The 20,574-nt window shown below is 29.2% G+C and overlaps 1 protein-coding gene across 1 annotated transcript; it reads right to left on the minus strand.

The window, feature by feature from the left end:
- Nucleotides 1–13,571: 13,571 nt before the first annotated feature.
- Nucleotides 13,572–16,090, minus strand: LOC114164181 (Pyridoxal phosphate (PLP)-dependent transferases superfamily protein). Its single transcript, XM_028048744.2, has 2 exons — nucleotides 15,835–16,090; nucleotides 13,572–14,946 (listed from the first exon to the last, which is right to left on the minus strand). The coding sequence occupies exons 1-2, from the start codon at nucleotides 16,039–16,041 to the stop codon at nucleotides 13,798–13,800; spliced, it is 1,356 nt and encodes a 451-aa protein (XP_027904545.1). The 5' UTR covers nucleotides 16,042–16,090; the 3' UTR covers nucleotides 13,572–13,797.
- Nucleotides 16,091–20,574: the final 4,484 nt, after the last annotated feature.

A 20,574-nucleotide genomic window follows, 5' to 3' on the forward strand; every position in this document is an offset into this window, starting at 1 on the left:
GTAGCTCTACACACATTTATTTATTACGTTCCACTGTTTTGCCTATTTTATTATTCAAGGCAGCCACCTTGTGTAAGTAATAAGGGTTGATTTTTGTAACTTATAATCAAACTTGTGGTACATAAGAAGTGCATACCTTTGGATAATAAGAAAAATGTAAAAATAGATTTTAAAACTTTGTACAAAAGCTAATACGTAACTCTCCACTTATTTATTTATTATGCCCCACTTATTTGCCTATTTTTTTCTTCAAGGCAGCCACCTTGTGAAAGTAATAAGGGTTGAGTTTTGTAACTTATAATTAAACTTGTGGTATATAAGAAGTGCATCCCTTTGGATAATAGAAAAAATGGATAAGTAGATTTTCAAACTTTGTACAAAAACTAACACGTAGCTCTCCACCTGTTTGTTTATTATGCCCCACTTATTGGCCTATTATTTTCTTCAAGGCAGCCATCTAGTGAAAGTAATAAGGGTTGATTTTTGTAACTTATAATCAAACTAGTGATACATAAGAAGTGCATCGCTTGGGATAATAAATAAAATTTAATTAGTATATTTTAACACTTTGTACGAAAACTAGTACGTAGCTCTCCATTTATTTGTTTATTACGTTCCACTTCTTTGCCTATTTTATTCTACAAGACATACATTGTGAAAGTAATAAGGGTTGATTTTTGTAACTTATAATCAAACTTGTGGTATATAAGAAGTGCATTCCTTTGGATAATAGAAAAAATTGATAAGTAAATTTTCAAACTTTGTACAAAAACTAATACGTAGCTCTCCACCTGTTTGTTTATTATGCCCCACTTATTTGCCTATTATTTTCTTCAAAGCAGCCACCTAGTGAAAGTAATAAGGATTGATTTTTGTAACTTATAATCAAACTTGTGGTACATAAGAAGTGCATCCCTTTGGATAATAAAAAAAATGTAAAAGTAGATTTTAAAACATTGTACAAAAATTAATACGTAGCTCTCCACTTGTTTGTTTATTATGCCCCACCTATTTGACTATTATTTTCTTCAAGGCAGCCACCTAGTGAAAGTAATAAGGGTTGATTTTTGTAACTTATAATTAAACTTATGGTACAGAAGAAGTGTATCCCTTGGGATAATAAATAAAATTTAATTAGTATATTTTAACACTTTGTACGAAAACTAGTACGCAGCTCTCCATTTATTTGTTTATTACGTTCCACTTCTTTGTCTATTTTATTCTTCAAGGCAGCAGCCACCTTGTGAAAGTAATAAGGGTTGATTTTTGTAACTTATAATCAAACTTGAGGTACATAAGAAGTGCATCCTTTGGATAATTAAAAAAATTGATAAGTAGATTTTCAAACTTTGTACAAAAACTAATAAGTAGCTCTCCACTTGTTTGTTTATTATGCCCCACCTATTTGCCTATTATTTTCTTCAATGCAGCCACCTAGTGAAAGTAATAAGGGTTGATTTTTGTAACTTATAATCAAACTTGTGGTACAGAAGAAGTGTATCCCTTGGGATAATAAATAAAATTTATAATTAGTATATTTTAACACTTTGTACGAAAACTAGTACGTAGCTCTTCACATATTTGTTTATTACGTTGCACTTCTTTGCCTATTTTATTCTTCAAGGCAGCCACCTTGTGAAAGTAATAAGGGTTGATTTTTGTAACTTATAATCAAACTTGTGGTATATAAGAAGTGCATCCCTTTGGATAATAAAAAAAATGTAAAAGTAGATTTTAAAACTTTGTACAAAAACTAATACGTAGCTCTCCGCTTATTTGTTTATTATGCCACACTTATTTGCCTATTTTTTTCTTCATGGCAGCCACCTTGTGAAAGTAATAAGGGTTGATTTTTGTAACTTATAACCAAACTTGTGCTATATAAGAAGTGCATCCCTTTGGATAATAGAAAAAATAGATAACTAGATTTTCAAACTCTGTACAAAAACTAATACGTAGCTGTCCACTTATTCTTTGATTATGTCACACTTATTTGCCTATTTTTTTCTTCAAGGCGGCCAGCTAGTGAAAGTAATAAGACTTGATTTTTGTAATTTATAATCAAACTTGTGCTACATAGAAAGTGCATCCCTTGGTATAATAAAGAAAAATTGATCAGTATATTTTAACTTTTAACACTTTGTACGAAAACTAGTAATAAGGGTTTATTTTTAAGTTTCACTTCTTTGCCTATTTTTTTCTTCAGGGCAGCCACCTTGTGAAAGTAATAAGGGTTATTTTTGTAACTTATAATCAAACTTGTGGTACATAAGACGTGCATTCCTTTGGATAATTAAAAAAATTGATAAGTAGTTTTTCCAACTTTGTACAAAAACTAACATGTAGCTCTCCACTTATTTGTTTATTATGTCCCATTTATTTGCCTTTTTTTTTCTTCAAGGTAGCCACCTAGTGTAAGTAATAAGGGTTGATTTTTGTATCTTATAATCAAACTTGTGGTACATAACAAATGGATCCCTTTCAATAACAAAAAAAACATGATCAGTAAATTTGAAAACTGTGTACGAAAAGTAATACGTAGCTCTCCACTTATTTGTTTATTATGCTGCACTTATTTGTCTATTTTTGTTTCTTCAAGCCAGCCCCACCTAGTGCAAGTAATAAGGGTTGATTTTTGTAACTTATAATCAATCTTGTATTACATATAAAGTGCATCCCTTTGGATAATAAAAAAAATTAATAAGTAGATTTTCAAACTTTGTACAAAATATAACATGTAGATCTCCACTTATTTGTTTATTATGTCCCATTTATTTGCCTTTTTTCTTGAAGGTAGCCACCTAGTGCAAGTTGATTTTTGTATCTTATAATCAAACTTCTAGTACAAAAGAAGTGGATCCCTTTCAATAACAAAAAAAAAACATGATCAGTAAATTTTAAAACTTTGTACCAAAAGTAATACATAGCTCTCCACTTATTTGTTTTTTATGCTTCACTTATTTGGCTATTTTTTTTCTTCAAGCCAACCCCACCTAGTGCAAGTAATAAAGGTCGATTTTTGTAGCTTATAATCGAACTTGTATTACATATAAATTGCATCCCTTTGGATAATAAAAAAAATTGATAAGTAGATTTTCAAACTTTGTACAAAAACTAATACGTAGCTTTCCACTTGTTTGTTTATTATGCCCCACTTATTTGCCTATTTTTTTCTTCAAGGCAGCCACCTAGTGCAAGTAATAAGAGTTGATTTTTTATCTTATAATCAAACTTGTGGTACATAAGAAGTGGATCCCTTTCGATAAGAAAAAAAAATTGTTCAACAAATTTTAAACTTTGTACGAAAAGTAATAAGTAGCTCTCAAATTATTATTTTATTATATCCACTGATTTGCCTATTTTTTTTTCTTTAAGGCGGCCACCTAGTGAAAGTAATAAGGCTTAATTTTTGTAACTTATAATCAAACTTGTGCTACATCCGAAGTTCATCCCTTGGAATAATAAATAAAAATTGATTAGTATATTTTAACACTTTGTACGAAAAGTAGTACATAGCTCTCCACTTATTTCTTTAGTACGTCCCATTTCTTTGCCTATTTTTTTCTTCAAGGCAGCCACCTTGTGAAAGTAATAAGGGTTGATTTTTGTAACTTATAATCAAACTTGTGGTACATAAGAAATGCATCCCTTTGGATAATAGAAAAAATTGATAAGTAGATTTTCAAACTTTGTACAAAAACTAATACGTAGCTCTCCACTTGTATGTTTATTATGCCCCACCTATTTGCCTATTATTTTCTTCAAGGCGGCCACCTAGGGAAAGTAATAAGGGTTGATTTTTCTAAGTTATAATCAAACTTGTGGTACAGAAGAAGTGTATCCTTGGGATAATAAGTAAAATTTAATTAGTATATTTTAACAGTTTGTACAAAAACTAGTACGTAGCTCTCCACATATTTGTTTATTACGTTCCACTTCTTTGCCTATTACATTCTTCAAGGCAGCCACCTTGTGAAAGTAATAAGGGTTAATTTTTGTAACTTATAATCAAACTTGTGGTATATAAGAAGTGCATCCCTTTGGATAATAAAAAAAATGTAAAAGTAGATTTCAAAACTTTGTACAAACACTAATACGTAGCTCTCCGCTAATTTATTTATTATGCCACACTTATTTGCCTATTTTTTTCTTCATGGCAACCACCTTGTGAAAGTAATAAGGGTTGACTTTTGTAACTTATAATCAAACTTGTGGTATATAAAAAGTGCATCCCTTTGGATAATAGAAAAAATTGAGAACTAGATTTTCAAACTTTGTAGAAAAACTAAGACGTAGCTTTCCACTTGTTTATTTATTATGCCCCACTTATTTGCCTATTATTTTCTTCAAGGCAGCTACCTAGTTAAAGTAATAAGGGTTGATTTTTGTAACTTATAATCAAACTTATGGTACATAAGAAGTACATCCCTTTGGATAATAAAAAAAATGAAAAAGTAGATTTTAAAACTTTGTATAAAAACTAATATGTAGCTCTTCACTTATTTATTTATTATGCCCCACTTATTTGCCTATTTTTTTCTTCAAGACAGCCACCTTGTGAAAGTAATAAGGGTTTATTTTTGTAACTTATAATCAAACTTGTGGTACATAAGAAGTACATCCCTTTGGATAATAAAAAAAATGAAAAAGTAGATTTTAAAACTTTGTACAAAAACTAATACGTAGCTCTCCAATTGTTTGTTTATTATGCTACACTTATTTGCCTATTATTTTCTTCAAGGTAGCCACCTAGCGAAAGTAATAAGGGTTGATTTTTGTAACTTATAATCAAACTTGTGGTACATAAGAAGTGCATCCCTTTGGATAATAAAAAAAATGTAAAAGTAGATTTTAAAACGTTGTTCAAAAACTAATATGTAGCTCCCCACTTATTTGTTTATTATGCCCCACTTATTTGCCTATTTTTTTCTTCAAGGCAGCCACCTTGTGAAAGTAATAAGGGTTGATTTTTGTAACTTATAATCAAACTTGTGGTACAAAAGAAGTGTATCCCATGGGATAATAAATAAAAATTGATCAGTATATTTTAACAATTTGTACTAAAACTAGTACGTAGCTTACCACTTATTTGTTTATTACGTTCCACTTCTTTGCCTATTTTATTCTTCAAGACAACCACCTTATGAAAGTAATAAGGGTTGATTTTTGTAACTTATAATCAAACTTGTGGCACATAAGAAGTGCATCCCTTTGGATAATAAAAAAAAAATTATAAGTAGATTTTCAAACTTTGTATAAAAACTAATACGTAGCTCTTCACTCTTTTGTTTATTATGACCCTTTAATTTTTGTATCTTATAATCAAACATGTGGTACATAAGAAGTGCATCCCATTCGATAATAAAAAAATTGATCATTAAATTTTAAAACTTGGTACAAAAATTAATATGTAGTTGTCCACTTATTATTTTATTATGTCCCACTTACTTGCCTATTTTTTTCTCAAGGCGGCCACCCAGTGAAAGTCATAAGCCTTGATTTTTGTAATTTATAATCAAACTTGTGCTAGATAAGAAGTGCATCCCTTGGGATAATAAATAAAATTTGATCAGTATATTTTAACACTTTATACGAACACTAGTACGTAGCTCTCCACTTATTTGTTTATTACGTTCCACTTATAATCAAACTTGTGGTACATAAGAAGTGCATCCCTTTATATAATAAAAAAATAGATAAGTAGATTTTCAATTTTTGTACAAAAACTATTACGTAGCACTCCACTTATATGCTTATTATGCTCCACTTATTTGCCTTTTTTTTTAAGGCAGCCACCTAGTGCAAGTAATAAGGGTTGATTTGGCCCACCTAGTGCAAGTAATAAGGATTGACTTTTATAACTTATAATCAAACTTGTAGTACATATAAAGTGCATCCTTTTGTATAATAAAAAAATTGATAAGTAGATTTTCAAACTTTGTACAAAAACTAATACGTAGCTTTCCACTTGTTTTTTTATTATGCCCTACTTAGTTGCCTATTTTTTTCTTCAAGGTGGTCATCCAGTGAAAGTAATAAGGCTTGATTTTTGTAACTTTTAATCAAACTTGTGCTACTAAAGAGTGTATCCATTGGTGTAATAAATAAAAATTGATCTGTATATTTTAACACTTTGTACTAAAACTAGTACGTAGCTCTCCACTTATTTGTTTATTACGTTTCACTTCTTTGCCTATTTTATTCTTCAAGGCAACCACCTTGTGAAAGTAATAAGGGTTGATTTTTGTAACTTATAATCAAACTTGAGGTACATAAGAAGTGCATCCTTTGGATAATTAAAAAAATTGATAAGTCGATTTTCAAACTTTGTACAAAAACTAATAAGTAGCTCTCCACTTGTTTGTTTATTATGCCCCACCTATTTGCCTATTATTTTAACACTTTGTACGAAAACTTTGTACGGAAATATTGATTAGTATATTTTAACACTTTGTACGAAAACTAGTACGTAGATGTCCACTTATTGGTTTATTAAGTTCCACTCCTTTGCCCATTTTTTTTCTTCATGGTAGCCACCTTGAGAAAATAATAAGGGTTGATTTTTTTAACTTATAATCAAACTTGTGGTACATAAGAAGTGCATCCCTTTAGATAATAAAAAAATTGATAAGTAGATTTTCAATTTTTGTACAAAAAGTATTACGTAGCTCTCCACTTATTTGTTTATTATGCCCCACTTATTTGCCTTTTTTTTTTTCAAGGCAGTCACCTATTTCAAGTAATAAGGTTGATTTTTGTATCTTATAATCAAACTTGTGGTACATAAGAAGTGCATCCTTTGGATAATAAAAAGATTGCTTAGTAAATTTTAAAACTTTGTACGAAAAGTAATATGTAGTTTTCCATTTATTTGTTTATTATGCCCCACTTATTTGCCTATTTTTTTCTTCAAGGCAGCCACCTAGTGGAAGTAATAAAGGTTGATTTTTGTATCTTATAATTAAACTTGTGGTACATAAGAAGTGCATCCTTTGGATAATAAATGAAAATTTATCACTATATTTTAACACTCTGTAAGAAAACTAATACGTACCTCCCCACATATTTGTTTATTATGCTCCACTTATTTGCCTATTTTTTTTCTTCAAGGCAGCCACCTAGTGCAAGTAATAAGAGTTGATTTTTTTATCTTATAATCAAACTTGTGGTACATAAGAAGTGGATCCCTTTCGATAATAAAAAAATTGATCAGTAAATTTTAAAACTATGTACGAAAAGTAATATGTATCTCTCCACTTATTATACTATTATGTCCCACTTATTTGCCTATTTTTTTCTTCAAGGCGGCCACCTAGTTAAAGTAATAAGGCTTGATTTTTGTAACTTATAATCAAATTTATGCTACATAAGAAGTGCATCCCTTGGGACAATAAATAAAAATTGATCAGTATATTTTAACACTTTGTACGAAAACTAGTACGTAGCTCTCCACTTATTATGTCCCACTTATTTGCCTTTTTTTTTTCTTTAAGGCAGCCACCTAGTGCAAATAATAAGGGTTGATTTTTGTATCTTATAATTAAACTTGTGGTACATAAGAAGTGCATCCCTTTGGATAATAAATTAAAATTGATGACTATATTTTAACACATTGTACGAAAACTAATACGTAGCTCTTCACTTATTTGTTTATTATGCTCCACTTATTTGTCTATTTTTTTCTTCAAGTCAGCCACCTAGTGCGAGTAATAAGGGTTGATTTTTGTAACTTATAATCAAACTTGTAGTACATAAGAAGTGCATCCCTTTGGATAATAAAAAAAAATTGATAAGTAGATTTTCAAACTTTGTACAAAAACTAATACGTAGTTCTCCACTTATTTGTTTATTATGCCCCACTTATTTGTCTATTTTTTTCTTCAAGGCAGTCACCTATTTCAAGTAATAAGGTTGATTTTTGTATCTTATAATCAAACTTGTGGTACATAAGAAGTGCATCCTTTTGATAATAAAAAAAATGATTAGTAAATTTTAAAACTTTGTATGAAAAGTAGTATGTAGCTCTCCACTTATTATTTTATTATGCCAACTTATTTGCCTATTTTTTTCTTCAAGGCAGCTACCAGTGAAAGTAATAAGGGTTGATTTTACTAACTTATAATCAAACTTGTGTTACATAAGAAGTGCATCACTTTGGATAATAAAACAAAATTGTTTAATCAATTTTAAAACTTTTTACCAAAACTAATAGGTAGCTCTCCACTAATTTTTTGATTGTGTCCCGCTTATTTGTCTATTTTTTTCTTCAAGGGAAGCTACCTAGTGAAAATAATAAGGGTTGATTTTTGTAACTTATAATCAAACTTACAAATAAGAAGTGTATCCCTTTGGATAATAAATAAAAACTTATTAGTATATTTTAATACTTTGTACGAAAACTAATACGTATAAAGTATTAAACTTGTGGTATAGAGTGAAAGTAATAAGGATCATTTTTTTATCTTATAATAAGAATTAAATTGGTCCAAAGTTTTAAAATTAATTTCAAACTTTATATATTTCCACAGCGGATGGAATTACTAAATGGAATTTCTAATATGCATACAATTATTTTAATGAATTTTTTTACTATTATAGATTATTGGAATTATTAATATGGTGACTTTTTTACTATTATAGATTATTTTTGAATTTTATTAATCTGAATAGACTATGAGGACAGATTTGTATATTTATTTGTAGTAAATTACGTCTCTACAAATTTATAAATTTTTTTTATAAAATCATGTAAATATAAATTTAAAAACTATATTTGATTTGATCTTTATAAATGAATTAGGAATAAAAAAAATTAAAGAGTGATTATAATAAATAAGATATTTTAAATATATTGTAATTATAGTTATAGAAAAATTATCATAATAAAATGTTGTAATTATATTTGTTTTTTGTAAAATTAATTTTGATAAATGTATATTTATTTTATTAAAATAATTCATGTTATATGTTCTTTGGTGTAATAAGTTAGAAAAATAAAATTACAGTATGATTGTAGATGGAAATATTTGACAAAGAATTTAATATAAAGTTAAAAATTAGTAACATGAAGGTAAACCAATTAGGTTTATTTATAAAAAAAATATTTAAAGAAAATAATTAAAAAGTATAGAATTTTAAAAAAATTATTTAGAAAAACATAGAAATTTAAAATATAGCAAAATATAAAATTTATTAATAGAATGTTATAAAAAGATTTAAAATTCAAAAAGTCAAATTTAAATTCAAATTAGATAATTATTTAGTGAACTTAATATTTATTTAAATTAATGTTAATAATTAAAAAAAAATACTTAGTACTAAACTTTTTAGTTTTGAATAGAAAAAGTTAGTAATAGATGTCCAGTAGACAAACAATAAAGAATAAGATGAATTAAGAGAATTGATTTGAATAAAATTTGACAAATATATATTTATATAGTTAAAATTTAATTTAACTTTTCTAACTTATTACTCAAAAAAAAATTATTATATAAATTATTTTAACCAAATAAATATATATTTATCAAAATTATCTTTATAAAAAACAATCGCAATTACAATATTTTTTATTAGTACTTACAATATATTTAAATTATCTTATTTATTATAATCATTTTTTACATTTTTAATTTATTTATAAATATTAAATTAAATGTATTTTTTAAATTTATATTCATACGAGTTTGTAAAAAAAATTTAATAAAAAAAATTATTATAAATAAATATATAAATTTATAAAACTAGCAAAAGAAATGTTTGCAAACTTAGAAAAAGGATAACGAGAATTTACTAAGAAATTGTATTTGAACAATAAAACAATCTATTTAAAAAAAAAAGAATTTCACATGATTTATTTACGTCAATAAAATTCAAAAATAGTCTATAACAATAAAAAAAAAAAGTCCATTTTAATCAAAGTGTATTTGTAGCATACAACATAAAATAATTAGGAGGCAAAAAACAAATAAATTCTTTTGTATTATAGTAAATTGAATAATAGCACTCAGTAATCTAGTGTTCAATTTATAGTAGAATTATTCATTCTTCTTTCTTGACTTTGTTTATTTTGTTTGTTCATCATTTCTCACCTACCAATATTTAAATACTATCACGTATAAGGTTGGTTTAAAGTTCAAGCAAATAAAGTTTTTGCTTTAGGTACTTAAAAGAAATAGCTCCAATTTGTTTTTAATATTAATATATATTTATTAAATTAATTATAAAATTATATTGAACAATAAAATTTAATTCAAATATTACTTCTAATTTTTGTTAAGAAGAAGAGATTTATTAATTATCTCTATTACCTTAGTAATTAATAAATTAAATTTATTTTCAGAATTAACATCTTATGAAATATTATAGGATAAAAAAATAATAAATCAATTTATATTTTTAATTACATAAAAGAATACATTCTTTTTTATATGCATATAGTTTATACAATATTAGTAATATCTCAACAATTTTTTTAAAATTAAAGATAATAAAAAACTTATTTAAAATCAATAATATATGAAAAAAATTAAACGAATTTGTGTTATTATTTATTAAAAAAATGTTAAATAAAATGAATTAGGATAGTTTAATAAATAATTTTGTATAAAAGTACTCAAAAAGTAATTTTTTAAATATATACTTTAATATAAATTATTTTATTAATAAATAAAAACATTTCATTTTAAATTTGTTTTAATCATCCCAAAATTCGTTTGATAAGGTACTACATGATACTCGTAAAAATACTATCTTTCCTTTTTCTCATTACTTGCAATGGATGGAAGAAGTGAAAGAAAATTCCAAAGTTGCTTCACTAATGTTTGGTCTTTACCCTTCTTTGGATCTTCATTATCATCAACCTTTTTTTGTTTCTTCCACTGGGTTGGCACAAAAAATAAGTACCTAAGCTCAGCATTTTCCAATGCTAAGGACATAATAATAGATATAAAGCAGAAACCAACTTAAATGCATTCATGCTATGTCACGTGTATACACTTTACTTTTATTCATGTAACATGTAATTCTACTTTTGATACATGCTCTGTTTTCAAATTTCAAATCTTCTCCTTTGTGGTTGAGCATTCACAATTGGGTGCATTGAACATCACTAATTTATTTGTAACTCTTATAGTTGGGTGGTTCTTTTACTCACTCTTTTCTACTCTGTTGTAAGTTCATTGTAGGTTTCCACATCAGTGAGAATTCTGGTCAAGTCAAATACGAGTGAATTAAAGTTTAGATTGGAAAGGAATGGAAAAAAAAATTAAGTTAAAAGTATTCAGAAATGAAATGTTTTAAGGGATTTGGTCAACATATTTGTAATATGAGATTCATTAATTAATTGGATGTAGTTATCCATGATCATAACAAGTTGCATCCAAGTGGATGGTTGGAATGATGAAGAAACAAAGATGATTGATGAGTCCATGTGAAAGTCCCTTGTGAATCAAGAATGTGTGCATGTTGGGCCCTTACTGACAGATCAAATACTTAAAAAGTTTTTTCTGCATAGTTGTATTATAGAAACAATTAAGAATTTTAGTTGAAGAAAAGTTCCACTTCACAAATTAATAAAATACTACCCATGTCATATATTTCCATATATTTTTTTATTCTGACCTTATTTTAACAAATTAAAGTTTGAAATTTATATATTCTTTTAGAAGAAAATATATGTGGAGTTTAATTTCTCTTCAAATAGAATGTTCAGTGTTACTTTTTGGTAGATATTACAATTTCTCTTCATTATTTTTCCATTACTATTATTCAAAACATGTGTGGTGGTCGTTTTCTTACTTGTGTATAATTGAGATAATAAAATATATAAGAAAGTTGGTTATTTGTAGCTTTCAAATATACTTAAAGATAAAATAAATAAATGATATGTTTACACTTACACTAAACAAAAACATTCCCTATTATATGTTTCTATATACGTTGAGAAAATTCTGAGATACCTTTCATTAGAAAAAAAAAAAAAAAAAGAGGCTAATAATACTAATTCTACTTATCTTTACAGATTTTTTGTTTAATTAAAATTAATATATTAATACAAACATGATAATCTATTCATGTTGTTTTGATAGATTATATTATGTTAACCAACTATACAAAATTGTAGATCAAACCTCAATCAGGAAGTGATTATAACAGCAAACCTTATGAAGAGTGAGGTTCATTTATAATGTTATATACAATTGAAGATATGTTTTATTTTTATCTCCTTGAATTTCAAACAAAGATATTGAATAAATTAAGTTGGAAAAATGTTTAAATTTGATTGTGTAAAAAGAAGAAAAGAAAAGCAACTTTCATAAAAGATATCGTAGATTATTAAAATTATATATTAATATTTATAGTAAAATTGATAGATAAGATAACAGATGGGAAACAAATAACCACTCAACACATCCGTGAGAATAACTAATAATTGGTGAAGTAACATGAAAATTCAATTATTTTATGAAGGAATAGAATGAAAAAAAAAAAAAAAAAAAAAGAGGAAATTTGAATACAACTTTTGTAATGTAATGAATGCCACGAGGAAAAGATAAAGAAAAACAAAAAATATGTGGCTGTAAAAGGGTGCAATAATACTGCGATACAAACTTGTAAGTTGTAACTATCAAGTATGCTTATCCTGTCTTCCGTTACAAAGTACAAATAATTCACACTTCATTCATACTGTTTACATATAACGTTGCTTACTCTACCACTAATCTTGTAATACTTCCCTTTATGTCAGATACGGTTCTAGGATATGAAAGACCTCAAACAAAGAATGAAACTTTTTTTGAGAGTTTTTTTTCTAGAGACTTAAAACAAGTAGTACTAAAAATAAATTTTGAATTCTTTTAAGGCCTAAAACAATTAATTCTAAAAAAATTTGTAACCCTTTTCTTTAGACCTAGAAAAGTTTACTTGCTTGGGCCTTATTATTATTGTTATTACAAAAACCAAGTATCTTCCAAAGACAAACCCACGCTTGGATGAAGCTAAGTGTTTATGAGTGATGATTGATGAGTCAAATCCAAATGGTTGGGATATTGTCATTATCTCTCTTCTTACATTAGTTGCAGGCTATAGAAGGAGTACAATTTGATGGATTATGATTACTGGTTGATAGATATAGTTGTGCCAACTGTGTTTATATGATGTTGCCTTCTCAAATAATATTGATGTAAACAACACTCTCATTCACTTCCCTTTGCTTCTTAAACATCATTCTCCCTAAACGATTCATCACTGTCTATGTTTTTTCCACTTCCTAATACGGACAATTTTTCTTCACTAGATATTAGGTCCTATTCAAAGTTAAATTGGTTTAGTTTGAAATTTAGAGGTGTTAACGCCTGAATGGAAACACAGAATCATAGGATGAGAATTAGGAAAATAAAAACAAAAACAGTTGAACATCAATTACTGTCGTTTGATAGGAAAGCACAACAGGTCTACCCTCCTAGAGATTATAACCCTCCAAATCTTTAAGGAAATAATTAAGAGTCATGTGTGATATTGATTCCTTGCAACCAAACTAAAGGAAGAAAAGGCATAAGAACCAGGCGATAAGATTCAGTAAAGACATGATCATGGTTGATGAAAATGCATCCCACAAATGTAGAAAGTTAAACAAAACAAATCCGAATGGTAGGTAGGCATGATTTCTAGATACTAAAGACTGCAGGGCATTCAGTTCAATAAACCAGAAATTATTACAATCCTACATTTGGGATTTTATAAAGCTAAATTAATGTCTTCGATCCAACACATATCACAACTTGTTAATATGCGTTGGGATCATTTTTTAAGCTTCTCTTTCATCCTCTCAACAGCAGACCTAATAGTTCCCTCATCCTTTGCAAACGTAAATCTGACAAGATTCTTTCCCTCTTCTGGATTCAAGTAAAATACACTGGTAGGAATTGCCACTACTCCCACCTCCTTAACTAGATATTCACAAAATGCAATATCATTTTCCAGTCCAAAAGGGGTGTGATCTACAACCACAAAGTAGGTTCCACTGGATGGGAATACCTTGAAGCCAACGGCCTTCAATCCCTCGACCAAAATAGCTCTCTTTGCCATATAATCCCTCTTCACCTCTTCATAGTAAGTGTCTGGTGCTCTCAGAGCTACCGCAGCAGCACATTGAAAAGGATGGGAGGTTGCAAAAGTAAGGTATGCGTGTGCCTGACGCACTCCCCATGTTAAGTGTGGGGGTGCTATTGCCCAACCAATTTTCCATCCGGTTAAGGAGAATGTCTTTCCCAAGGAATTCATTGTCACTGTCCTTTCGAACATTCCAGGCAAAGAAGCTATCGAAATGTGCTCCATATCAAAAGCTAACTTATCATAGACCTCATCAGTGAAAACCAGAACATCATTCTCAATGCAAAGAGATGCAATGCAATCAAGCTCCTCGCGAGTGAACATCTTTCCAGTAGGGTTGTGAGGTGTATTTAAAAGAATGGCACGGGTATTCTTTGAGATGATGGACTTCAGCTCTTCGATAGGGACAGCAAAATCTGGAGGGCGCAGAGTAACGGTTTTGACTTTTGCACCGGCCATGGACAAAGTGGCCTCATAAGAGTCATAAAATGGAGCAAACAGAATAACCTCATCACCGGGATTTATTAATCCTAGTATAGTTGCAGCAATAGCTTCAGTGCATCCAGATGTAACAGTAACCTCCTTTTCAGGGTCTACCACTAATCCAGTATCTTTCTTAAATCTCTCAGAAATGGCAATGTTAAGGTCTGGAACTCCATAACCCCGGGCATACTGGTTTTTCCCATCCCTGATTGATTGAATGGCTGCTTCCTTTACAAATTCTGGACCATCAAAGTTGGGAAAGCCTTGACCAAGGTTTATGGCTCCATGTTTGATGGCAAGCAAGCTCATTTGAGTGAAGATTGTTGTCTGAAATTTCTCTAAGCGCTTTGCAATCTGACAAAATCAACAAGAATTAAAGTAAGCATGCAGTTCAACTATGAGCTCTGAAATTCTCATACATATCACGTTTTCTTTTAGCCATTATTTTGGTCTGTAGATTCCAAGTACAAAATACAACCAAACTCTCTCTTCCCCAAACCCTCCTCTTTTTTACCAATATACAATCTTAGGTCCTTGCACTACAAGGTAATAGTTTTATTCACAGAACATGTTCAGACAAACCTTTTCACAAACTCTGTTAGGAAATGAAATTAAGGCAAATAAGTTAAACAAATTTGAACAAAGTATTTAATTTTAGCTTTTGATAAAACTTTTATTTATTTTGCCTTCTTATTTTCTTCTTCTTCTTCAAGTATATGTGAAAAAAGTTATCCAAACATACCCATAGAGATGAATATAAATTGAAACTCAATTGTAGCAAAAAACAACTTTCACCAAACAACTAAGTAATTCAAAAGGGACATGAATATAAAATAGATATATTCTACGGTACTCTCCGAAATTTAAAGATCCTGATAATGTTACCGGGAAACTCCCCCCTCCTTCAATCTCTTCCTTGGCGCGCCCAAACCCATTCATCTATTGCCCAAAAACACAACTTTACCAAAACCCTTAAATTTGTTTTGGGCACATAGCAACTCTATAAATCAAATGAAACTGAAGAACAAGGGTGAATTAAAATGCGGGAGTGTCCCATTCCATATGTAAACGAACACCGCAGCGTGATGTAAATTGTAAGAAAAAGGTAGTAAGCAGAAAAACAAAAACAAAAACTGAGATAAAAAGATAATTCGATTCACATTCAGACATCTAATTTAACTAAGAACATTAAAATATTGATGCATGGTAAAGGAATCTGAAAGAGGGGAAAATACGACGAACTTGCAAAGGTTGAGGCGTTTTGTGGGTGACGGTGTCGTTCTGAGCGGGAACAGTGGACATGGTGGCGGCAATGGAAGATGGGAACTTTGGGGTCAGAGAAAAAGAGGGTGCGATAACGCTGTGGAAGTGATTTGAAAAGCCTAAGAACTTTGATGAAGGCGTGAATCTCATGAGTACATATGGGGAGTTAGCATACACCTGCTGCATTCGAGTCCAATTTGATTCTTTCTACTAAACTTTATACCGGAATGCTTCACGAGGGCTGCGATAGAGAAAGATGTTTTATTTATTTATTTTTTCTAAAATAGTAATGTTATTATTTATATTTTATTTTTTTAATTTCAAAAAATACTTTGTTTTCTTGTCTCTTCTAAATTAAATCATTTTTTAGTAATTATATAACTTTAATCAACATTATATATATCTCACATTTACATCAAAATATATTATAAATTAAAGGCAACGTCAATTTCATCCATTGGAACTAATCTAAAGAAACGAACGAAAAACCTAAGATATAAATGATTAATTTAGTTTTTTCATTACAGCTGATTGTAAAATAGTATTACGTTATCCTCTAATAATAAATTATTGTTATCATTGATAATGTATATTCTCATATATCTTATTTTTATTTGTCTATTTTGTAGAGACACGCAAGAATGGAGGATTAGAGTTATGGATCACATCACATCTGCTCCTTCCGCTTGAATTGGTCACTTGAAAAAAATAAAAATTCTATCAAGTCGGTTTAATTCATTTTTAAATAGATTATACTTTTGCCATATGATCCAATCCGATGTAAAGTTAACAATTCCTTTTGACCAGATTTGAAAAAACACAAATTAAAATAAGAAATTAGATAAATATGTTTTTAATATTAAAGTTGTATTAATAATTTCAATTTTAGTTTTAAGTATAATAATTTAACAACTCAATAAATATAAATTATAATATGTGAATGTAATTTTAAAAAATTGTCAATTTTATTACAAAATGTATATCATAATTATTGACAAATTTAAGGGTGTTACAAATGTCCATCACAAACAATATTTCTAAAGTGAATAACATTTTTGAGGATCTTGAGAGTTTTTCTGAGATATTAGAATGATCACTTGACATTTAGTGCAGGGATCTTAAATATCCTTGATGTCACAAACCTATTTTATATTAAAACAGTCACTTCACTTCATATTTCATTTCAACAAATAAACAACTAATATTATATCCTACTAGAGATCAATTTTGAATTCTTGAAGCATAAAAAACAGGAAGTAGTGATTTTGAATTCTAGAAGAATTAAAAACTGTGAATTTTTTATAGGAGCAACAGCCAAAGTTCATTCATTTGAAGGGGACTAAAATCACATTAAATTTCTTTATTTATAGAAAATAGAATTCTAAAATATTTTAAAGAATAAAATATGAAAATATATCCTTTGAGAATTTTTCTTTTTAGATTTTTCTGTTGTATTTCTCTTATTATAAAATTGCATAAGTAAGAAACAAATTTCTTCAAATGGAAAATTAGTTTATTGTTTTCTTCCTAAATAAGCTTCTTTGTCTATATTCATAAAAATACAAACTTATAGCACTAAAGTGTCGAGCATTACATATTTATATGGACAAAGTCCAAGTAGTATGATCTTAACATTTCAAGAATTTTATAAAATTATTTTAAGCACTAACTACATTAAGATAAAAATATATGTTCAAATCACTATTTTTATTATTTAAGTATATAAATTAAATATTTCATAATTTTATTCTCAAAATATTTTACTAATAATTTTTTTCAATAAAATATCAAAGTTTCTAATTTTTTTTATAGTTTAAAGAAAATATATGTTAGGATTATTATTATTATTTGTAATTAAAAATTTTATATTTATGAATAACTCGTAAATAAAAGTTAGTATAAATAAAAGTATTTCAAAGTCTTAAGAAAGTTATTTTTTGTAACATCCCATTTTCATAGTTTTATACTATTAAACAAAACATTTAAATTTCAATAATTCACAAGCAGATGATCACGTGGCCTGTATAATATAATACAGTCATCCTCAAAATAACCATTCATATAGCCTACACTAAACAAAGGGTTACAAAACACCCTAATCATCGACTATAGGAACATGTAACTACCACTGCTGAAAAACATCCTGGAAGCCCATTCAACGCCTATCTAAAAAAGGTGTACCTTCGCCTGCACTTTTATCTGCTCACGCCATTTAATAAGGACGATCATAGCAAAAGTAGAAGACACACAGAACACAATAGAAACTAGAAGGGTAAGCTAACTTGAATAAAAGGGCAAATCATGCAATATCATACTAAGACAGAAAACAGACTTTTATTACACATTCTATTAAATCATCAAATTAATTCTGACCATACACCACACACCTCTCTAGACTCGATATCCGGATTATGTAAGTGGCATTGGAGCTCTTGGTGACTTGCACTTGAGATGGTTCCTAAACTCTGCAGAGTTTTAGGCACAAGGGGTATTCACCCAACCACTCTCGAGGTAAATCCCATCACCTCTATGATGGATCGAAATCATAGACCAGGACCTCCTGCTACTCCCCCCGACGTAATCCATCATACTCTACTTGAGTCTTAATGGTTACTAGGAGCGTCAGGATGCCACCAATCTGAGTCCTCATGCCCTTACATTCACTAAGACCACATTCCTTAGAATTTCCCTTGAAATCCTAACTCCAACATATTCTCATTCACATCAAATTCGCACTCAATTCCATCACACAGTCTAACATGCATAAAGATCACATACAAGACCAACTATCATCATTTTAAAGCAATCAATATAGCATCATGTAAGCCAATCAGTGAGAAAAACTAACTTCTGCAGGGGATCTCGCTTAGGCTAAAGAGTCTCGCCTAAGCTAGATAGGTTGTCTCGCTTAGGCGGGCTACTCTCGCCTGGGCGAGACCCCTTACAGTGGCAAAAATAAAATCCTGGGCGAACTCTCGCTCAGGCTAAACTGGCTCGCCTAGACGAGAAGTTATCTCGCTCAGGCGACTCCAGCTCGCCTAGGCGAAATTTCGTGCAGTGGCAGAGGTGATCCTCTGGTATTTTCGCTCAGGCGAGAGCTACTCGCCTAGGCGAAAATACCAGGATTCCTCATCTGTTCCACGCATGCATCCTCGCCCAGAATCATTTCATACTCAAAAATCACACACAACAGGTCCAAGCACCAATTAAACACAGCACAGATAATTCTACCACTCAAGAACACATCTCCTACGAAAATTGAGCTAAAAGTCAGCTTCCCTTACCTAGTTAATGGAGAACGCCTTGGATGAGAGCAACGTAGAGAGGAGGGGCAGAATTCTTTAATTTAACCTAGCAATTCCATCATTCCGACATGGATGAGGGAGGAACACTCGATTAGACTCAAAATAGAAGCAAGATTTCTTGATAAAATATGGGATTGGACCTCAAAACGAAATTGGAGCTTACCTGGAGGAAGAAAAGCTAGGGATGGAGGTAGCTTGAGGATTTGTCGGGGTCACTTCCCTAGCATCTGATTCAGAAGCAGGAGAAATTGGGTTAAGTGTGAAGGTAGCACTGTGGGGGATGATGGTGAAGTAGAGAGAGTGGAGAGTTCAGTGTTGGAAATGGGGAAGAATGGGACTGAAATAAAAGGGTTATCACATTTTTCACCTATGTCCTTGTTTACTTAGATAAAAGAAGAAATCACAAATTTAAAAAACATGTATTTTTAAATTTGATGTCCATTTGATAAAAAAAAATTAGATAAATTTTAATATATAGAGTCTTTTCTGCAAATAAAACTTTGAATTTAAAATAAGAATACAAAAAAGAGAAAAAAATTAAATTCAAAGTAATATTATCTGGATTAAATGTGTAACAACCTAAATTTTTATTTATTTATTATTATTATTTTCTATAATATACTTATAAAATTTTGAGGCAAAATTATACAATGACATCTAATTATATTTAAAATATTCATATATATATATATATATATATATATATATATATATATATATATATATATATATATATATAATACTGTATGTATCTTATATCCACATTATTTAGTACATATTATATTTCCTACACTAAAAGAGGAATGAGTGTTATTTATTTACAGTTTCTCCCTCATAAACTGATTTTCAAACAAGTGGAGGGAAAAAGTTACGGATAGGGTTCACTTGGATTGCTGGGGATAAATAGAAGGTAACTCTGATTTGTCCTTCGATGATAATCGACGCGTTTGAGGTAGAGAGGAAAGTAATAGTAGAGTTTCTTGTTCCCTTAAATGTCACAGAATTATTCACTGTATTGGTTTGTCATGAATTCTCCAGAAAACAACCACAATGTCACCAAAGAAGGGATCAGGTATGTTCGGAGCAGCCATCTATGATAAGGTTATAAAAATTTATTTTTCACATACAATCCTAAAACAAGGAAGTGAGACAAATATCACATAAAAATATACAGCATATCATAATAAGATAAAATGAAATGAAAATTCTCTCAAATCCATAAAACTGGATTTTATCATACATTATAAATATATTCATTAATTTTGTAGGGAAGTTAAGATAAAAGAGCACATGGCCAATAAAGTAACTCAAGAACATCTCATTTTGAGTATTACTAACTCGTTTAAATCCCTAAGGTCATACTTCAAACTCCAGTAATCAAATATTTATATATTATAAATTTTATTTCAATATT

This window comes from Vigna unguiculata, chromosome 9, assembly GCF_037176805.1.
Source record: "Vigna unguiculata cultivar grain cowpea cultivar isolate G323 ecotype 2 chromosome 9, ASM3717680v1, whole genome shotgun sequence".
Classification (NCBI taxonomy): Eukaryota; Viridiplantae; Streptophyta; class Magnoliopsida; order Fabales; family Fabaceae; genus Vigna; species Vigna unguiculata.